Source organism: Colletotrichum fioriniae (genome assembly GCF_027942845.1).
Source record: "Colletotrichum fioriniae strain IMI 355084 chromosome Unknown scaffold_1, whole genome shotgun sequence".
NCBI lineage: Eukaryota > Fungi > Ascomycota > Sordariomycetes > Glomerellales > Glomerellaceae > Colletotrichum > Colletotrichum fioriniae.
Genome location: NW_027076837.1, coordinates 5,565,790 through 5,582,621, shown reverse-complemented (window position 1 = coordinate 5,582,621; position 16,832 = coordinate 5,565,790). Strand labels below are relative to the sequence as shown.

Sequence of the window (16,832 nt, the reverse complement as noted above, 5' to 3'; positions counted from 1 at the left end):
CCGCGGGTGAAGGTATGACGAATCTTGCACGCCTGTCGTGGTATACGTGGTGTTCTCGTCTCGTTCAAATCCTCTTCGGCGTGGTGTTCTGTGGATTCGACTCCCTCAGCCACAACCAGCCTTGCCCCGAGGACACCGAAGGGAAGGACTACCAGCCTGACCGACTCAGTCTGATCGACTCCGGCGGCTTTCGAAATTGTCCCATCATGCTTGGCTACCGCCTCATATTGCCTGTATATCAGCAAAATTAGAAGACCTGTGCTTTTTGAGAAGCCGATATATAGGCCGCAAGAAGTCATCGGATTACCAAGTCCATCATGTCGTCCATCTCGAATACTCAGTCGTCAGACACCATTCCGACGTTCGAAAGGAGAAAACGAGTCTTCAGCCTTTCCCGGAGGTCTTCTAGAAAAGCCGACAACATGCCGAACAGTATCATTGAGATCCCGGAGCCGCCACGGAAGCCCGTTCTGGGGCACGTGACCGAGATTGACCAAGACTATCCCCTAGGGTCCTTTGTACACATGGCAAACAAATATGGTGTGTAGCATCTCCCCGGCAGTGGATACGTGGTTACCAGAAGACGTATCGGAGAGCACTTTCAAGACTGACAATTCCCGAGGCCCTATCTACAAGCTTGATCTTCTGGGCCAAAAACTAGTTTTTGTCAATACCCACGAGTTAGTCAACGAGTGCTGCGACGATAAGAGGTTCAAAAAGTCGATAGAAGGGGACCTCACCGTAAGTTACTTCGCATGAGTACTTGAGATATGACTGACAACACGTCATATGAAGGAGCTTCGCGAGGCAGTACACGATGGCCTATTCACGGTAAGTTTGATCATGTTTCTAGGCCTGCCAGACTTCACACTACAACGAACTGACCCCGCAGTAGTCAAAAGGTGTCGAGGAGGAGAACTGGGGCATCGCCCACAGAGTCTTGATGTCTGCCTTTGGTCCCCTTGCCATCAGAGGAATGTTCGACGATATGCACGACCTGGCCGCCCAACTTGCCCTCAAATGGGCACGCCACGGATCTTCGACTCCCATACACATCGGCGAAGACATGACGAGACTCACCATGGACACAGTTGCCCTGTGCTCGATGGGTTACAGATTCAACTCTTACTATCGCGAAGATACGCACCCGTTCATCACAGCAATGTACGCTGTCATGAAAGAAGCTGGCGACAAGGCATTACGCGTACTGCCTCAGGTCTTCTACAAGAAACAAGACCGCAAATACAAGGCGAATATTAGCTTCCTTCGGTCCACCGCGAGGGAGGTTCTCGAGGCTAGGAAGAAGGACCCGAAAGACGCCAATGGTCGAAAAGACCTCTTGACTGCGATGCTCAACACTGTTGATCCTGTGACGGGCCGTAAGATGACGGACGAGAGTATCATTGACAACTTGATCACCTTTCTTGTCGCCGGCCACGAGACTACTGCTGCTACTTTCACTTTCACCATGTACTGGTTGCTAAAGAGACCCGAAGTATACCGGAAAGTCCAAGAAGAAGTTGACAGCACAATTGGAGACGGACCTCTGAAAGTCGAACATGTTGGCAAGCTGAAGTATCTAAGCGCAGTAAGTTTCCAACTTTACTTTCACACAGAAATTTCTTATAGTATAGGGACTAGGAAGAGCTGCACGAAGCATCCCGGTCTCCATGTGTAATGGCCCCTTCTCTCTCTCATCTATGCTAACGTCAGTCAACAGGTCATGAGAGAAGTTCTGCGACACAGCGCTCCCATTTTTGGTTTTGGGAGAGAAGCTATGAAGGACGAGATCATTGGTGGCAAGTACCGCGTCAAAGCCGGAGAGCAGATCCTCTGTTTCTTGACCAAGTCACATCTTGACCCCAAGGTATTTGGTGACGACGCAGAGGAATTTCGACCAGAGAGGATGCTCGACGAAAACTTTGACCGGCTTATGAAAGAGTTCCCAAACTGCTGGAGCCCCTTCGGCACTGGTATGCGTGGGTGTATTGGAAGGGCATTCGCCTGGCAGGAGATGGTGCTCGCCCTCGCTTTGCTGATGCAGAACTTCAACTTCGTTATGCACGACCCCAATTACGACCTGAAAGTCTCGCAGACGCTTACAATCAAGCCCAAAGACTTTTACATTCGGGCTATCCTGAGAGAAGGATTAACGCCGTCGATGCTGGAAGCTCGGATGGCCGGGTCCCTGACCGGAGGACTGCCCGCCCAGCCGAAGGCCAAAGCCCGCGAAGCTACGAACGGAACAGAAGCCACAACTGGCCCTGTCACAAAAGCGAATGTGGCAATCTTATATGGTTCAAACTCTGGCACTTGCGAATTCATGGCTCACAGACTTGCTAGTGATGCCGCATCACATGGCTTCAGTGCGACTGTTGACTCACTTGACACTGCGCGAGAGTCTCTTCCGACAGATCGTCCAGTTGTCATCGTCACGTCTTCTTACGAGGGCGAGCCGCCTCATAACGCTGCACTTTTTGTCGATTGGATGACCAATCTCAAGGGCAAGGAACTCGAGAACGTGTCCTATGCTGTTTATGGCTGCGGTAAGATCTGAACAGCTCTTCTCGAGCTAACCTCTACTGACAAAGTGTTATTTCTCTAGGTCATGCTGATTGGGTGAAAACGTACCATCGCGTCCCTAAGCTCGTTGACAACACGCTGGAGGAACGTGGAGCCCGTCGAATCATCTCACTTAGCACGACGGACGCCAAAGACCGCGACATGTTCTCTGACTTTGAGGCCTGGGAAGATGAGGCCTTGTGGCCTGCGCTCGTCAAAGAGTTTGGTGGACATTCCAATGGAGGCGATAACAATATCGCCGAGGCAGGCTTGTCAGTGTCATTCTCCACTCCGAGAACGTCAACTCTGCGCCAAGACGTCAGAGACGCTCTCGTTCTGGATGCCCGCACCCTCGCCCATGGATACCTGGGCCCGGTCAAGAGACATATTGAAGTGCAGCTTCCAACAAACATGCGATACTCCGCTGGCGACTACATCGCCGTGCTCCCCCACAATCCCAAGGACACAGTCGCCAGGGTAATGCGCCGCTTTCATCTTACCTGGGACTCACATATTATCATCCAGGCTTCCGGGCCCACAACCTTGCCGACCAATGTCAGCAGCCCCGTTTCCGATGTTCTGAGCTCGTACGTTGAGCTATGCCAAACTGCTTCAAAGAGGGTGGGTTTCGGGATCGGCGCCTGAATGATACTAGAAGAAACTGCTAACACGCTGAGCACAGAACATCTCGACTCTGTCGCAATTTGCGAAGGAAGAGGATGTGAGCCATAAGCTTCAGTGCCTGGCTACTGATGGCTATGACACTGAGATCAAGGCAAAGAGGCTCTCAGTTCTCGATATTGCCGAGCAATTCCCATCCCTAATCATTCCCTTCAACCACTTCTTGCTCATGCTCCCTCCCATGAGAGTCCGTCAATAGTAAGACCAAGCTCGACTCCCGTCATTAAGAATCGTACTGACGATAGTGAAAAGCTCGATTTCATCGTCACCTCTTGTAGATCCTGGTATCGCCACCATCACCTATGGTGTTCTCGACGAACCCGCCTTATCAGGACAAGGCCGGCATGTCGGCGTCACTTCCTCTTACCTGGCTACGTTGACTGCCGGCGACCGCCTACAAGTTGCTATCCGTGCTTCGCAAGGTGGCTTCAAGCTTCCAATCGACGTGGATAAGACGCCTCTCCTATGTGTGGCAGCCGGAACCGGCTTGGCACCATTCCGCGCCTTCGTTCAAGAACGTGCTACACTTCTCAGCAACGGTCGCTCTCTTGCACCGGCCATCCTGTTCTTTGGGTGCCGTGACCCAACAGCTGATGATCTCTATCGTGAAGAATTCGATAAGTGGGAGGCCGTCGGTGCTGTGAAGGTGTTCAGAGCTTACAGTTGGAAGCCCGAAGCTTCCAATGGATCCAAGTATGTACAAGATCGCATCTGGCAGCAACGCGATATGTTGTACGGGCTATGGGACCAAGGTGCTAGAGTCTATGTCTGTGGTTCTAACAGAGTGGCCGAAGGAGTGAAGGATGTTTTGCTTAGAGCGGCTAGGGAGAAGAGCGAGTTGGACGACGGAAAGCCGATGGATGATGAGGAGCTGGAGGAGTGGTTCAGCAAAATCCGCAACGAGCGATATGCGACTGATGTATTTGACTGAGGCTCACAATCTCTTCGAACCAAGTAACTTAGACAACTTCGGGTTCGGATTGGGGCGTTCGTGCATCTGGGGTCTGCATGAAATTTGTCTTTCGGCAGGTTGTAGGAAAAGTTTCTGAATTCAGACGAAACTAATAGCACTCAGTCTCGATTCCAGAATGGCAGTATACTTATCGGTGTATCATCGCAACCATCAGTCATCATGTCAGTCGTGGCAACACTAGACGGGCGAGGAGAGTTGGGAAAAGCCCGACATTTGACAGCTGAACAAAAGTCGACACGCGGGCTACGTCATGTGCCATGCAATGCAAGGCGAAAGTCAATTCCAAAGGCAGAACCTCTCCAAGAAAAAATGAAAGGAAGCCATACCAGCATTGCCTACGTGGCAATCCCCATCGGTCATGCGCTCAGAGGATTTCACCCGAGCCCCAGCGGATTGCTGGCCTGGAGCTGATTCATGCCGCTCGGACGAATTGGAAGCTTCCAACATTCAACGCTTTGAAACGCGGAGCTTCTAGTCATCTGAAGTTTCCAGACTAATAGGTTCATGGTGCCGAGTGGCGCCAACGTTAAAGCTGCCCAGCTTGAACCCATGATTTATGGGGATATAATGCCTTTCGCGTACCCCCGGTAGGGAATGTAGAACAGGGCGAAACATCCTTTTTCCCCTTAGCAAACCAGGAGCTTGGGAGAAGCTCTTTGCATAAAAGTCACCATGGGCCCAGGTTTCTCAATTCTGGGGATGATTGTCGGGGTTCTGTCCATTCTCTACTACGCAAAACAGACGCAAAGGATGACGGGCCTCAAATTCGACGCAGAGTTCTGGGCGGTTGCCGGTCCGCTGATTGCCATCCGACCGCCAAAGGGACCTACCAATGCGCTGGAGCTCCGAGCCAGCGTCAACGCGGGTCTCTCGGCTATCCTCAAAGATGCCCTGCCAGCTGGTATAACAGAGACCAAGCACGTTCTCAAGTCATTCGACGGCGAAACAATTACGCTCCACCAGTTCACACCGAGCGGAAACGAAACCATGAGCAAGCAGCCGGCTTTTATCTACATTCATGGAGGAGGGATTGTGGGGGGAAATATCGACCCTCACAGCCGGCCACTCGCCGCGAAAGCCGCTCTCGAATCCGGGGTCCAGATGTTCGCTGTGGAATACCGCCTAGCGCCCGAGTTCCCGTTTCCAACGCCTGCCGAGGATTGTTACGCCGCTTTAAAGTGGCTGAGCGAGAATGCAAACGACTTGAACATCGACGCGTCTCGCATAGGCTTTTACGCACTGAGCGCCGGTGGTGGCTTAGCGGTAGGTGCATCGATGTTGGCGAGGGATCGAGGCTTGTCACCGCCATTGGCGAAGCAGGTCCTCATATATCCCATGCTAGACGACAGAACTAGGATTGAAGCAGACAATCCTTTATCGAAATTCCTCACCTGGACGGATAAATCAAATCAGATTGGCTGGAATGCGTATCTCGAGGGCAAGGCCGGAGGATCGGGCATACCTCCGCATGCGGCACCAGGGAGAGCAACTGACGTTGCAAATCTCCCTTATACATACATCGATGTTGGTGGAGTTGATCTGTTCTGCGCTGAGGCGGTAGCATTTGCAAATAAGCTTGCATCCGCTAATGTGCAAATGGAATTGCATGTGTACCCTGGCCTCCCTCACATCTTCGATCTATACGCCCCTACGATAGAGCTTACGCAACTGGCGAGACAAAATAGGCTAAGAGCGGTCAGAAGTCTTTGAAGATGCTTGATTTCAACATAACTAGACATGACTATTCTCTATTTTATACACATTCTTCTTCTTCCTCCCAGGGCTCGCTCGATTTGTTGAATTAGCATTCGCGCCTTTGATGCGGTGGCCTTAACTGTTAACTCAGGAGCCTGAGTCCACTATGTGAAGACCGACTTTTGAGACAACATGGCTTTGGAGTGATGGTGTTGATGGAATCAACACTCTGAAGGCGATTTGTTCACAGCGTCCTCGGAAAGCAATTCTTTTCACTGTGATGCATGGTCGAAAGACTTAACCAAGAGGGAAGCATGATGAACAGTTCTCGCAATAGGTCGTCCGATGAACGTGACTATATAAACCGACAGATTGGCGATGAGCCAGTAGCCAAGCCCTTCCGGACAAAGTCCGACGCCGAATCTGCGGGATTATTGCCAGGAACAGGGATACTGTACCCATCTTTCGACTCGAACGAGTAGCAATAGCCACTCGAGTAAGCTTAATTCAGGCTAAAAGTAAGCACTATCCAGGTTGCTACATGTTCCGTGGGCTGATGTCTCGGAAAAAATCTTCGCCATTTCACTTTGACGACCCGTCCCGCTTACACAACTCGGAGATGGTTCCTCATTCTCGAGATATTGGTCTAGGATCGGAGCCAGACAAATGACAAAGCCATGAAAATGTAGGTTCCCGGTGGCACATTTCTACGAACAGTCTAATGGCACTGTATACTTTGCCCATGAAGGAATCTATCCTAGCTTTAGTCGGAGTCTAGTCCCGCCAAGGTGGTGATCCCTCCCTAATAGAGAGATATGGACCATCTGATTAGATGGCAGGTTCCCCCCGTAGTGGATACAGAAAGGATCTGATAAACACAAAGAGCCAATCACCCAATCTTGAGCTCAGCTGTCTCATCCGCGTGTCCGGGACACTGGGCGAACCGATGTCGGAAAGTACCGAAAGAGACTTGTACTCGGAGACTGATCTTTATGTCACGCAGCAGAGCCCTATCGTTGGTCACTTCTGGTTGCCTGTATTCGTAGTGTGGGGTGATCATTTGCTAGCACTTTCCCACCAGAAGGATTGAGAGGTGGCACTGTACCGCTGCCAAGACCGTAGATTTTTTGCTGTCTATCTTTCCATGAGGCTTTAATAAACCTCTTCCACCCTTCTCCACGTCGCCCTTTCTCTGTGTCTGTGCAACATCATCTTCACCCTGAAACCTCTCGAAAACTCGGGCAGCTTCAGAAGTCGCCGAATATGTCGACACCTGCGGCCGACAATCAGCCAGTGGCTCCCGAAAAGGCTCCCGTCCAGAACGATGTCCCTCAGGACTTCTTCGAGCCGGATGAGAAACACGACAGATCCGCTGATAATGAGGGGTCAAAAGAAGTCGGCGTCAGCAGAGTTGAAGCCTTCAACAAGGTACTCTACCATTCTGGCCAGAAGGGCAAGATTCTACTCTGGCTCCTCGGTTTATCCATCGGCCTGACTATGTTCGCCTATGCCCTCGACATGGGTATCACCACAACCATTTTTGGCACGTTGGCTGCTTCAACGTTCAAGGTCCACAGTCAACTTGGTACCGTCAATACTGCCAGTCAAATTATCCGCGCCATCAGCAAGCCTTTCATCGGAAAACTTGCCGACATCACCTCGCGACCTACGACGTACGTCGTCATTCTCGCCTTCTACGCCGTAGGTTTTGCCGTTGCAGCAAGTGCCACCGCCTTCCCCGCCTATACTGTCGGTATCTGCTTTACTTCAGTCGGCAAGTCAGGCCTCGATCTTCTGAGCGACATTATTGTCGCCGATTTGACTCCTCTGGAATGGCGCGGCTTCTTCGGTGCTTGCCTGTCCCTGCCTTTTATTGTCACTGTCCCCGTCAACGGTTTCATTGCTGAAGGTTTCTACGAGAACTGGCGATGGGGTTTAGGCATGTTCGCCATACTCGTCCCTGTCCTCCTCATCCCGGCTATCTTTACCCTCTACGCAATGCAGCGTCGCGGAGAGAAAGCTGGTATGGTTACCATTGCCGACTCCAAGAACGTTCGCACCGGTGTCTCTGAGGCCCCTTCCAAGAACTTGGTGTACTGGGCCAAACTTGCTTACCGGGGAATGATCGATATCGACATCGTTGGCCTCATCCTCCTCGGGTTTGCATTCTCTCTGATCCTCTTGCCCATCACACTGGCTAAGAGCGCCGATGGCGGGTGGACCAACGCAAGCATGATCGCCATGATCGTCATGGGTTTCGTCGTTCTCATTAGCTTCGTTTTGTTCGAAATATTCCTCGCTCCTAAGCCTCTCATGACGAAGAGCATTCTACAAAACCGCGCCTTCATCGCAGGTGTCATCATCCACACTTTCAATCAAATGGCCTCGTCCGTTCGCAACACCTACTTCTCATCATACATTCTCATTATCAAGGAGTGGACTACCTACCAGTGGACTATCTTCTTAGGCATAACCACCATGGGCCTCTGTCTGGTCGGCCCTGCGGTTGGTCTCATTCACCGCAGCACTCATCGCTACAAGAGTCTTATGGTTTTCGGTGCCGCGGCTAAGATTCTCGGTTACGGCCTTCTGGTCCAACCGACCGGCAACATGACTCAAGATACTGCTCGGCTCGTAGCAGCGCAGCTCATCTTCTGTCTCTCTTCTCTCAATGTAGTTGGTGCGCGCGTTGGTGTACAGGCGTCTGTTCCCCACGACGACGTTGCCTCAATCATTTCCATCATCACACTGTGGTCTACCTTGGGATCCAGTATCGGAAGCGCCGTCGCAACGAGCATCTGGACGGAGCAGATGGTTGACCAGATGCGTGTGGAACTTCCTGGAGTTTCAAATAGTATCATCGCCAAGATCTACGGCAACATCAAGACGTTGAAGAAGTACCAGTTTGATGATCCCATTCGCCAAGGATCTATCCGCGCCTACGCCATCGTAAACGGACACATCACAATCGCCGCCATCTGCTTGTCTTGTATCCCTCTGGTCGCTTCTTTCTTTATGCCAAACTTCTACCTAGGCAAGCAGCAGAACGCCGCCAACAATAAGGGTCTAGATGGCGAGGTCGTTGATGTGCCGGATCATAGAGGAGCTGGAGAGACAGCGACTGCTCAACCGGAGGCCACAACCTTCTGGCAGAAAGTGCTTGCTTTGTACCGCAAGTAGCTCCTGCTAACTCAGCACTGAACCTGACCATGTCCACCTAAATGAGCGGCATGGCGAAGGGAATGAGTCGGCCATAGACCTCGTAGTAAAGAAATGAGCACATACCAAAGCTTCCAATTGAACGCTACGGATGCCACATATCTAACTCCAATGAGAGACACTTCTCGAATACCTGCCCAAGCTTTCAGGGCTCAATGATCGATACAGTCTGTGCCAGAGGAAAATTGAAATTTGTCCGAGTTTGAAGGATTGATGTACAATGAGCTTATTTGCCGATGGCAAAGGCAGGTCCTTGAAGTGCCAATCATGTAATTGGCCAGCATGCCTATGCGTAGTTGCTACTCACCATGCGTAGCCGAGATATGCATCCCATTACCTAGACAAAGACATTGACATTGCAAAAATTGGGTGGGGGAGGTTAATTACTAATTTGAAGAATAGATTTGAGAAGAATATCTTTGAAGAATTGGTATCGAAGTTACTCTTCATCGGCGTCGACATGGATGAAGAATGAATCTCCTGCAGTGTATAGCAGCCGTCCTATCAATTATCGGCCTCAGGTCTAAGTTGATTTGGGGGTCAATGATACTTCTGTCCAATCAAATGTACTCAGTGTCCTCTCCTATGTGCGCATGTATGTGATCAGTCGTTCAACGCGATAGAAATCTCAATCACGATGAATAATTCTCCAGGTCTGGCCAAGCCATAGCACCCTTTCAGTATGATCAGCAGTGAGCCTGTCATTCCTGTGACTGCAGTCCAAATTTCAGCTTCACCTTCCCATCTGCACAGAACCCCTGTTTGGATTACTACATTGTCCCAAATGAGTTGGTCGTAAGGGCTTGGGGTAGCGACACGCACTAACAGTGGCTTGCATCTCATGCATGCATGGCGTTCCCCTAAGTCTTACGTGAGAGTCGCCAGTTCATCGCGCGGGGTGATGTTTTTCACAGTTACTCCACTGAAATGAGACCGTAAGCCTTCCCTCATGTTATCCGGCGTGCGTGGCCGAGAAGGAGACCTGGGGACCAGCCGTGTGCTTTGCTGTCATCAGCCCAACCTCGCGGCGCTAAAGTCATTGGCGCCATGATTCTATCTGATACTAGGCCCAGAAGCCCGGCGGCAGAATGGCCCCCAATCTGCGTGCTGTTGGTGCATGTAGTACGAATTGCCAGATCCAACCCTGGCGATTCGCTGCATACTAGAGCAAGTTTGGTTCGATATTCTGCAGAATGCGGCCAAGCAAGCCGACTGTTCCGATACCTAGGGCGCCTTCACACCAACGATCTCATACAATTGGTTGAGTTTCGTTTCGCATTTCAATATTGTAACATCCAAGTAACGCGATTCTAGGCAGCCTCACACCCAAACACCCTGATGTGCGGTTGTACACGGGAACTATCGCTGGTGCGTCAGCACTAGATGCCGGGTTCAGTAGGTGGCTCGTAGCCTTACCAATGCCCTGTCATACCTGTTATACAACCCTTCAAGGCGTGAATGATGTCTTCGTCAGACTACGGCGACTACTTAAGTCCAGCAGCATGGCCGAAATGAACTCAACTCTATTGAACTAGTCAGTCACTCACCTCATGTCTCCAAAGGACCCGACACAAACAAGACATCAGTTTAGTCATTAAACCTTCTCTGATATCCGACTGCTCAATATGGCGACCTACGGCGATCCGCCACCACCAGTGCCTCCCCTTCCTTCAGCAACGAAGCGCTCGAAGAAGAGCCCCCAAGAAACCTTGTCTGACTTCTGGGACAAATTCCACTCTAAATATCCAGGGAAGGTGACATCTATCTTCCCTCGAGCTCTCTACACGTCCCTCCTCCCTGCTTTCCAGGAGAAGGGAGCCTCTTCCACCCGCAACGCGCAGGAGTCATATGACGCGGCCGCTCGCGAGTGCCGAGAGAAGGTCAAGCGAATCATCCGAGAGTGTGAGAGAACAAATGAGAAGTTCACCGACCCCGACTTCGACATCGAGCGTGACCCTAAGAAGAACTGTCTGAACGGCCTTATTCGTGACGAGGACCAGGGTACCGGTGGAAGTGGTGCCGCGGGGGATGTACCATATGTGAGCAGCTGGGATGTGAAGAACAGCCTTGACACTCTCAACGCTGCGCAGATCTTGGGTCCCAGCTCGACTATCCCCATCGACCCCACGGCGGTGAGCCGTTTTCTTGGGGGTGACAGTGACATCTGGAATCCCTTTGCCAATGCAGCCGCCGGCAAGGGAGCCAAGTCAGTATCTGGCAAGGTCTCGAAGCGTCATGGCGTGCGCGGAAGCGAGTACTACAACCCTGGTTCAATCCACCGCGTTGACTGGATCTTCGATTCGCCGCAATTCACGATGAATGGCTACTCGTCTTCCGATATCAAGCAAGGTTCCAATGGTGACTGTTGGTGGCTCGCCGCGGTTGCCACCATTGCGCACCGTAAAGACCTCATGGAGAAAGTCTGTGTCGCTCGCGACGAAGAGTGTGGAGTCTATGGTTTTGTCTTTCAGCGCGATGGCGAGTGGATCTCGACAGTCATTGACGATAACCTCTACCTCAATGAGTCAGACTTTGACTACTATGGAGATGTCTATGATGCCAGTGGCAAGAAGGCTCGCCTGCATAGGAAGAGGCACCAGACAGGCTCCGATGCTCTCTACTTTGCCCGCTGCGAAGATCAGAACGAGACGTGGTTACCACTTCTCGAAAAAGCATACGCCAAGGTTCACGGCGACTATGAGGCCATTTCAGGTGGCTGGCCCGGCGAGGGGGTCGAGGATATGACAGGTGGTGTGACCTCGACCATTGCGACTAACCGCGTGTTGAGGAAGGACAAGCTGTGGAAGGAGCTTGTTAACTCTGACGGTGAGTTTGTCTTCGCCCTTGCCGCTATGGGTACCGGGTGGGATTGGCAGAAGAGCGGTCTAGCATTGGGACACGCATACTCTATCCTCCAGTCACGAGAGGAGGTTGACGAAGACGGTAAAAAGGTTCGCCTCGTGCAGATCCGGTAAGATTTGTTCCCAGTGTTTTGATACCTTGCCTTGCTCTAACACTTGCACCCACAGGAACCCTTGGGGCGAACGATCCGATGGCGGTGTCGGCGAGTGGAATGGTCCATGGTCAGACGGCTCCAAAGAATGGACGCCATACTGGCTGAAGCGTATGAATCATACATTTGGCGATGATGGCGTCTTCTGGATGTCGTACCAGGATATGCTCTCGACCTTTATGTACATCCATCGCACGCGCCTATTCGACGACAAGTGGACCGTTGTGCAACAGTGGACCTCCGCCGATGTATCTTGGGTGACAGGTTTCCTTCAGACCAAGTTCGTTGTAGAGGTCAAAAAGTCGGGCATGGTTGTTATTGTTCTGACGCAGCTCGACGACCGTTACTTCCATGGGTTCGAGGGACAGTACTGGTTTGAACTGCACTTCGTCCTCCAGCAAGCTGCTCCTCCCCCCTCCGCGACCAGCGACAAGTCCAAGGATGGAGAGAAGAAAGAGACCGATGCCCCTGAGCCAGAGCAGATTTGTCGCGTCCGCCCCGTACACAAATGGGAGAATCGCTCGGTGAGCTGTGAGGTCGACCTGGAGCCAGGCATTTACGAGGTTCTGCCTAAGATCACGGCCGTTCGCAACAGCGAAGGCGATGTTAGCACAATCAAGCCTGTTGAGGAAGTAGTCAAGGAGTACGCCGAGCGCAACCCGCAGAAATTGCGACAGGTCGGCTTACAGTACGATATCGCTCACGCGAAGGGTGGTGTTCGGAACGAGGACGAGCTCGTAGAGAAGAAGAAGCTTGAAGCAAAGCAGAAGAAGGAGAGCAAGAAAGCAAAGAAGAGAAGAAAGCAGAAGAAAGCGCTTGGGATTGCGGCGAAGGCGCTTGAGGATTCCGCCAAGGTTGTGTCTGACCTCGCGAACGAGGGCAAGAAGACCGAGGAAAAGAAAGACAGCAAGGACGCTACTGGGAAGGAAGGGAAGAAGGCCGAAGACAAGGATTCAAAGAAGGAAGGTGACTCGATTGCAGTCAAAGTCTCAGTGAAGGAATCAGCTCAGCCCACGGAGGCAGAGAAGCCAGCAATCTTGAATACGTCAAAGCCTGGCGACGGTCCGACCCCAGAGCCAAAAAAGAACGGAGAGGAAGAACCTAAGGAGGAAAAGACTGCAGAGAAAAAACTCGAGAACGATGAGAGCGAGAAGAAATCAGAGGAGTCGAAGCCAGCCGAGGAGACCGTCATCGCTGAATCTAAGGCCGAAGACGTCGCTGATGACGCGCCTGTTGAGGAAGCGCCTGCTGAGGAGGAAGAGGCTTCTGATTCAGACTCTGATGCTGAATCCACTGTCTTGGATGACGAAGAGGAGCTGACTGGATCTCCATGGAACGCTGTCTGTGTCTTAGGCCTGCGTGTCTATGCTCGGGACCCCGAGGTTTCCATTAAGCTCGTCAAGCCGAGTGATGCTGAGGAGGCCTCGAGCTTGATTGTTGATGGCGAGGCTGCTGGTGCCACTGCTTGAGATTCTTGAATGATGATGTACATGACCGTTACGAAATATCTATGTAGGATCCAGAACGATTTTCTCTTCTCACTCCTTCACATTGAATGCTGCGGTGACTCTTGAAAGTGGGTTGACCAGCGGACGCCATTACTCAAATAGGAGGTCTTAGAGCTCACATACGTAATCTCTCGATGGATTCTCCTACATCTTTGTGCAAATACACACTAGCCAGAGAAATGGAGAGATTAAGCCTTCTGAAGCGCTTTCCAACCATCTCTGCCATGATCCACTGGCCATACTCTGTCTTCGCAGACAGTATGTGTTTACCGTGAGGGATCCGACAACTCGATCAGGAACCCCGCACTACTCCTATTCGGGTCAGCAAAACCGCTGCATTAGAAAAAAGTCGAAAGTTGGCGCTTCATCCAGCTTCTTCATGGCATCTTGGTGTCCCAAACATCAGGAGGTAAAAATGTCTCAGCGATTTAGATTCTCGGTATCATGGCTTCTACATCTTTCTTTGCTACTGGCATTCGTCAGCCAAAGCCTTGCTTCGCCAACCCACTCTCGGTCGCCCGGCTCTCCCGTGGCACACTTCCCCGCCACGGCCGACATCCCGGGATTCTCCCTCAGGCTCGGGTCCGACACGGCCAGTGTATGCAACAGCTCAACTCCCGGTGTCGCCGGCTTTATAGATACAACTGATGGCGTTGATGAGAGTCATCTGTTTTTCTGGCTCTTTGAAAGCAAACATCGTCCTTTTAACGATCCCGTAATATTATGGATGTCTGGGTCAGTGCTTCTCGTCGTCTCGAGCCAAGACTAACCTCTCTGCCAGCTTTGTCTTTCAATATTTCAGCGGCCCAGGAGCGTCTTCTACTGGTTATGGGAACCTGATGGAGTTAGGTCCCTGTCGCATCGCGCCCGAGGGCGGATGCACCATCGATAACCCTCACGGTTGGAACACGAATGCAACCTTGATCTTTGTCGAGTAAGTTGAGCATTGTCTTTTGGGAACAGCCTGATCTATTACCTTCAAAGATGCTTGACTAATACTTGCATGATCCAACTCCAGTCAGCCAGTAAGTGTCGGCTATTCGACGGGATCCAAGATACCCAATGGTCTGCAAGAAGCATCTCAAATGATGGACCGATTTCTTCGTCAACTCATGATTGCCTTCACTCAATACTCAGGTCTTGACTTCCACATTGCTGGAGAGTCTTACGGTGGATCGTGGGTGCCGGCTCTGGCTTCCGCAATACTTGACAACCAGGCAAACACCCACGACGAAAACTCTCGCAACGTCAACCTCCATTCTGCCGCTCCTGCGCTTTTGGTTCAAGACAACGAGCATCATTGGGCAGGAGATCATTCACCGCTTCAGCTACCTTCGGTGGTCCCGCTCATCAACTTGAAGGGAATTCTCATTGGCAACGGATTGATACGACTTCGTGTTCAGAACCCAGGAACTTTTGAAGCGCTTTGCTCCGGGCCTGATAGCTTGCTCAGCACCTCACAGTGCATTGAATGGGCCCCACTAAACCTATGGTGCGAACAGAACCTGGGGATCTGCGAAGGCACTGGTGATGATGAAGGATGGACCTCCCGAGCTTTTATTGAAACACATGAGAAATGCTCCACCATGAGCGGCTACGTTGTCGAGCAAATGAAGCGCAACCCTTATGACTGGAGACGAAGTTGTGGTGACGGTTCATCAGAAGAATGCTACGCCGAGCTGGGCCATATCGACGCCTTCTTGAACCAGACGAAGGTCAAGGCTGCTCTCGGAGTTGACGAGGATGCTTCATTCCAGGGAATCTCGTACGAAATCCTTAAATAGTGGGAGAGCGTGGGTGACTTGTGGAAGTCCAGCGATGAGTACGTCAACGGGCTTCTCAATGCGGTAAATAGCCCAAGGTAGAACAAGGCGTGTATCGAAGCTCACTGACAACTCCTGCAGGGAATTCGCGTTCTCATCTTCGTGGGCGACAAGGATTTATACTGCAATGCAGCTGGAATGCGAAGGCTAGTCAACGAGGGGCTGGCTTGGCATGGCCACCCCTTCTTCCGCTTCCGAGAGATGACTCCTTGGTCCCATGACGCTAAAGTAGCTGGCAGATGGAAGTCTTACGAAGAGCTTACCTATGCCGAGCTATTCAACTCTGGTCACTTGGCCCCATTTGACCTGCCAGCCGAGTCTGCATCACTAATCAAGTCGTGGGTCCTGGATGGACATCCACCGGTGCAGTAACTGGGATAAAGTACATTGGGGACAGCGTAATACTTTGTTAGACGGTCATTTGTGTATGTATGCGTAGAGCTTTCTAAGTAGAGTCAGGTATTGGATTCCGCAATCTCCAGTCGACCAAGGTTTCGTGAAGATGTTGGTAAAGCTTCACACAGACAGTCTCCGGCCTGGGCAAGCAGGCACATATTTTCCCTTGGAAGACCTGGAAGCGGTTTCAGCCTCAGTTTGTTTAACGTCGCCTCCAAATGCGCACATCTCGTTGCAATTAGTGAGATTGAAGGGAGATAGCCGGTGTCGAATGTAAAATAAGGAGACCCTTCAAATGTCGCAAGCACCTCCGGATCTACTATCCCTGCTTCTGTAGACATTGCTTTGAATACAGCCAAGTGGCTGTCGTAGTCGTATTCCTTGTCACCAAACGCCGTGTTCAGCCATATTCTGCAACATTCGTATCGTGACACAATGACGTATCGTAGCGCCGTTGTTAGAGTTTCTTGCCCGGGTACATGCTCGCTCGGGGGTGGTGATGCAGGCCGTGCTTCAAATGCATCAAATAGTACCTTCCACTGATCCAGTGATGATGCAAGACTGGCTTGCTCAACGAGTAAATCAGGCGGCACAATTTGGTGTTCTTCTGGGTATATTCTATAAGGGTCGCCGTTCCGCACCAACCGCATGGTGCGGCTGAAGATGTCGTCAACCATTCTTTGAGCGTCATAAATCGTTGAAAAGCTGCTGGGAATCGGATGCTCGAGACCTTCCAGATTGGGAAAGTCTCTAGGATCGGTTGCGTGCAGGAACGCATAGATGCTCAATCGTCGAAACAGAGGCAGTAAGTGTTCCTTTGTCCAGGCATAGTCTCTGATTGTGCTCTTCAGAAGTTGGAATCCGTGCTTTAAGTGCTTTACCGTCTCATCGCGGTTGACTTGTAAGAATTCAACAGTGATGAACAGCAGACATACTAGGAGTATGACAGGACTTCGCTCAGG

At 51.4% G+C, this 16,832-nt stretch overlaps 5 protein-coding genes across 5 annotated transcripts; all 5 read left to right on the top strand.

The window, feature by feature from the left end:
- Positions 1 to 422: 422 nt before the first annotated feature.
- N0V96_001440 (uncharacterized protein) lies at positions 423 to 4,174 on the top strand (the record flags this gene model as incomplete). Its single annotated transcript, XM_065756233.1, has 8 exons — positions 423 to 540; positions 623 to 741; positions 796 to 831; positions 896 to 1,588; positions 1,721 to 2,546; positions 2,606 to 3,183; positions 3,245 to 3,441; positions 3,496 to 4,174. 8 exons carry the CDS (start codon positions 423 to 425, stop codon positions 4,172 to 4,174), a joined length of 3,246 nt encoding a protein of 1,081 aa, XP_065615473.1.
- Positions 4,175 to 4,888: 714 nt separating this feature from the next.
- On the top strand, positions 4,889 to 5,926 carry N0V96_001439 (uncharacterized protein; the record flags this gene model as incomplete). The annotated part of the gene is made up of 1 exon (XM_065756232.1): positions 4,889 to 5,926. One exon carries the CDS (start codon positions 4,889 to 4,891, stop codon positions 5,924 to 5,926), a length of 1,038 nt encoding a protein of 345 aa, XP_065615472.1.
- Positions 5,927 to 7,174: 1,248 nt separating this feature from the next.
- N0V96_001438 (uncharacterized protein) lies at positions 7,175 to 9,091 on the top strand (the record flags this gene model as incomplete). Its single annotated transcript, XM_053191924.2, has 1 exon — positions 7,175 to 9,091. One exon carries the CDS (start codon positions 7,175 to 7,177, stop codon positions 9,089 to 9,091), a length of 1,917 nt encoding a protein of 638 aa, XP_053050532.2.
- A 1,664-nt stretch (positions 9,092 to 10,755) lies between these two features.
- N0V96_001437 (uncharacterized protein) lies at positions 10,756 to 13,612 on the top strand (the record flags this gene model as incomplete). The annotated part of the gene is made up of 2 exons (XM_053191925.1): positions 10,756 to 12,101; positions 12,160 to 13,612. 2 exons carry the CDS (start codon positions 10,756 to 10,758, stop codon positions 13,610 to 13,612), a joined length of 2,799 nt encoding a protein of 932 aa, XP_053050533.1.
- Positions 13,613 to 15,237: 1,625 nt separating this feature from the next.
- On the top strand, positions 15,238 to 15,846 carry N0V96_001436 (uncharacterized protein; the record flags this gene model as incomplete). The annotated part of the gene is made up of 3 exons (XM_053191926.1): positions 15,238 to 15,416; positions 15,468 to 15,498; positions 15,556 to 15,846. 3 exons carry the CDS (start codon positions 15,238 to 15,240, stop codon positions 15,844 to 15,846), a joined length of 501 nt encoding a protein of 166 aa, XP_053050534.1.
- Between the last annotated feature and the right edge of the window lie 986 nt (positions 15,847 to 16,832).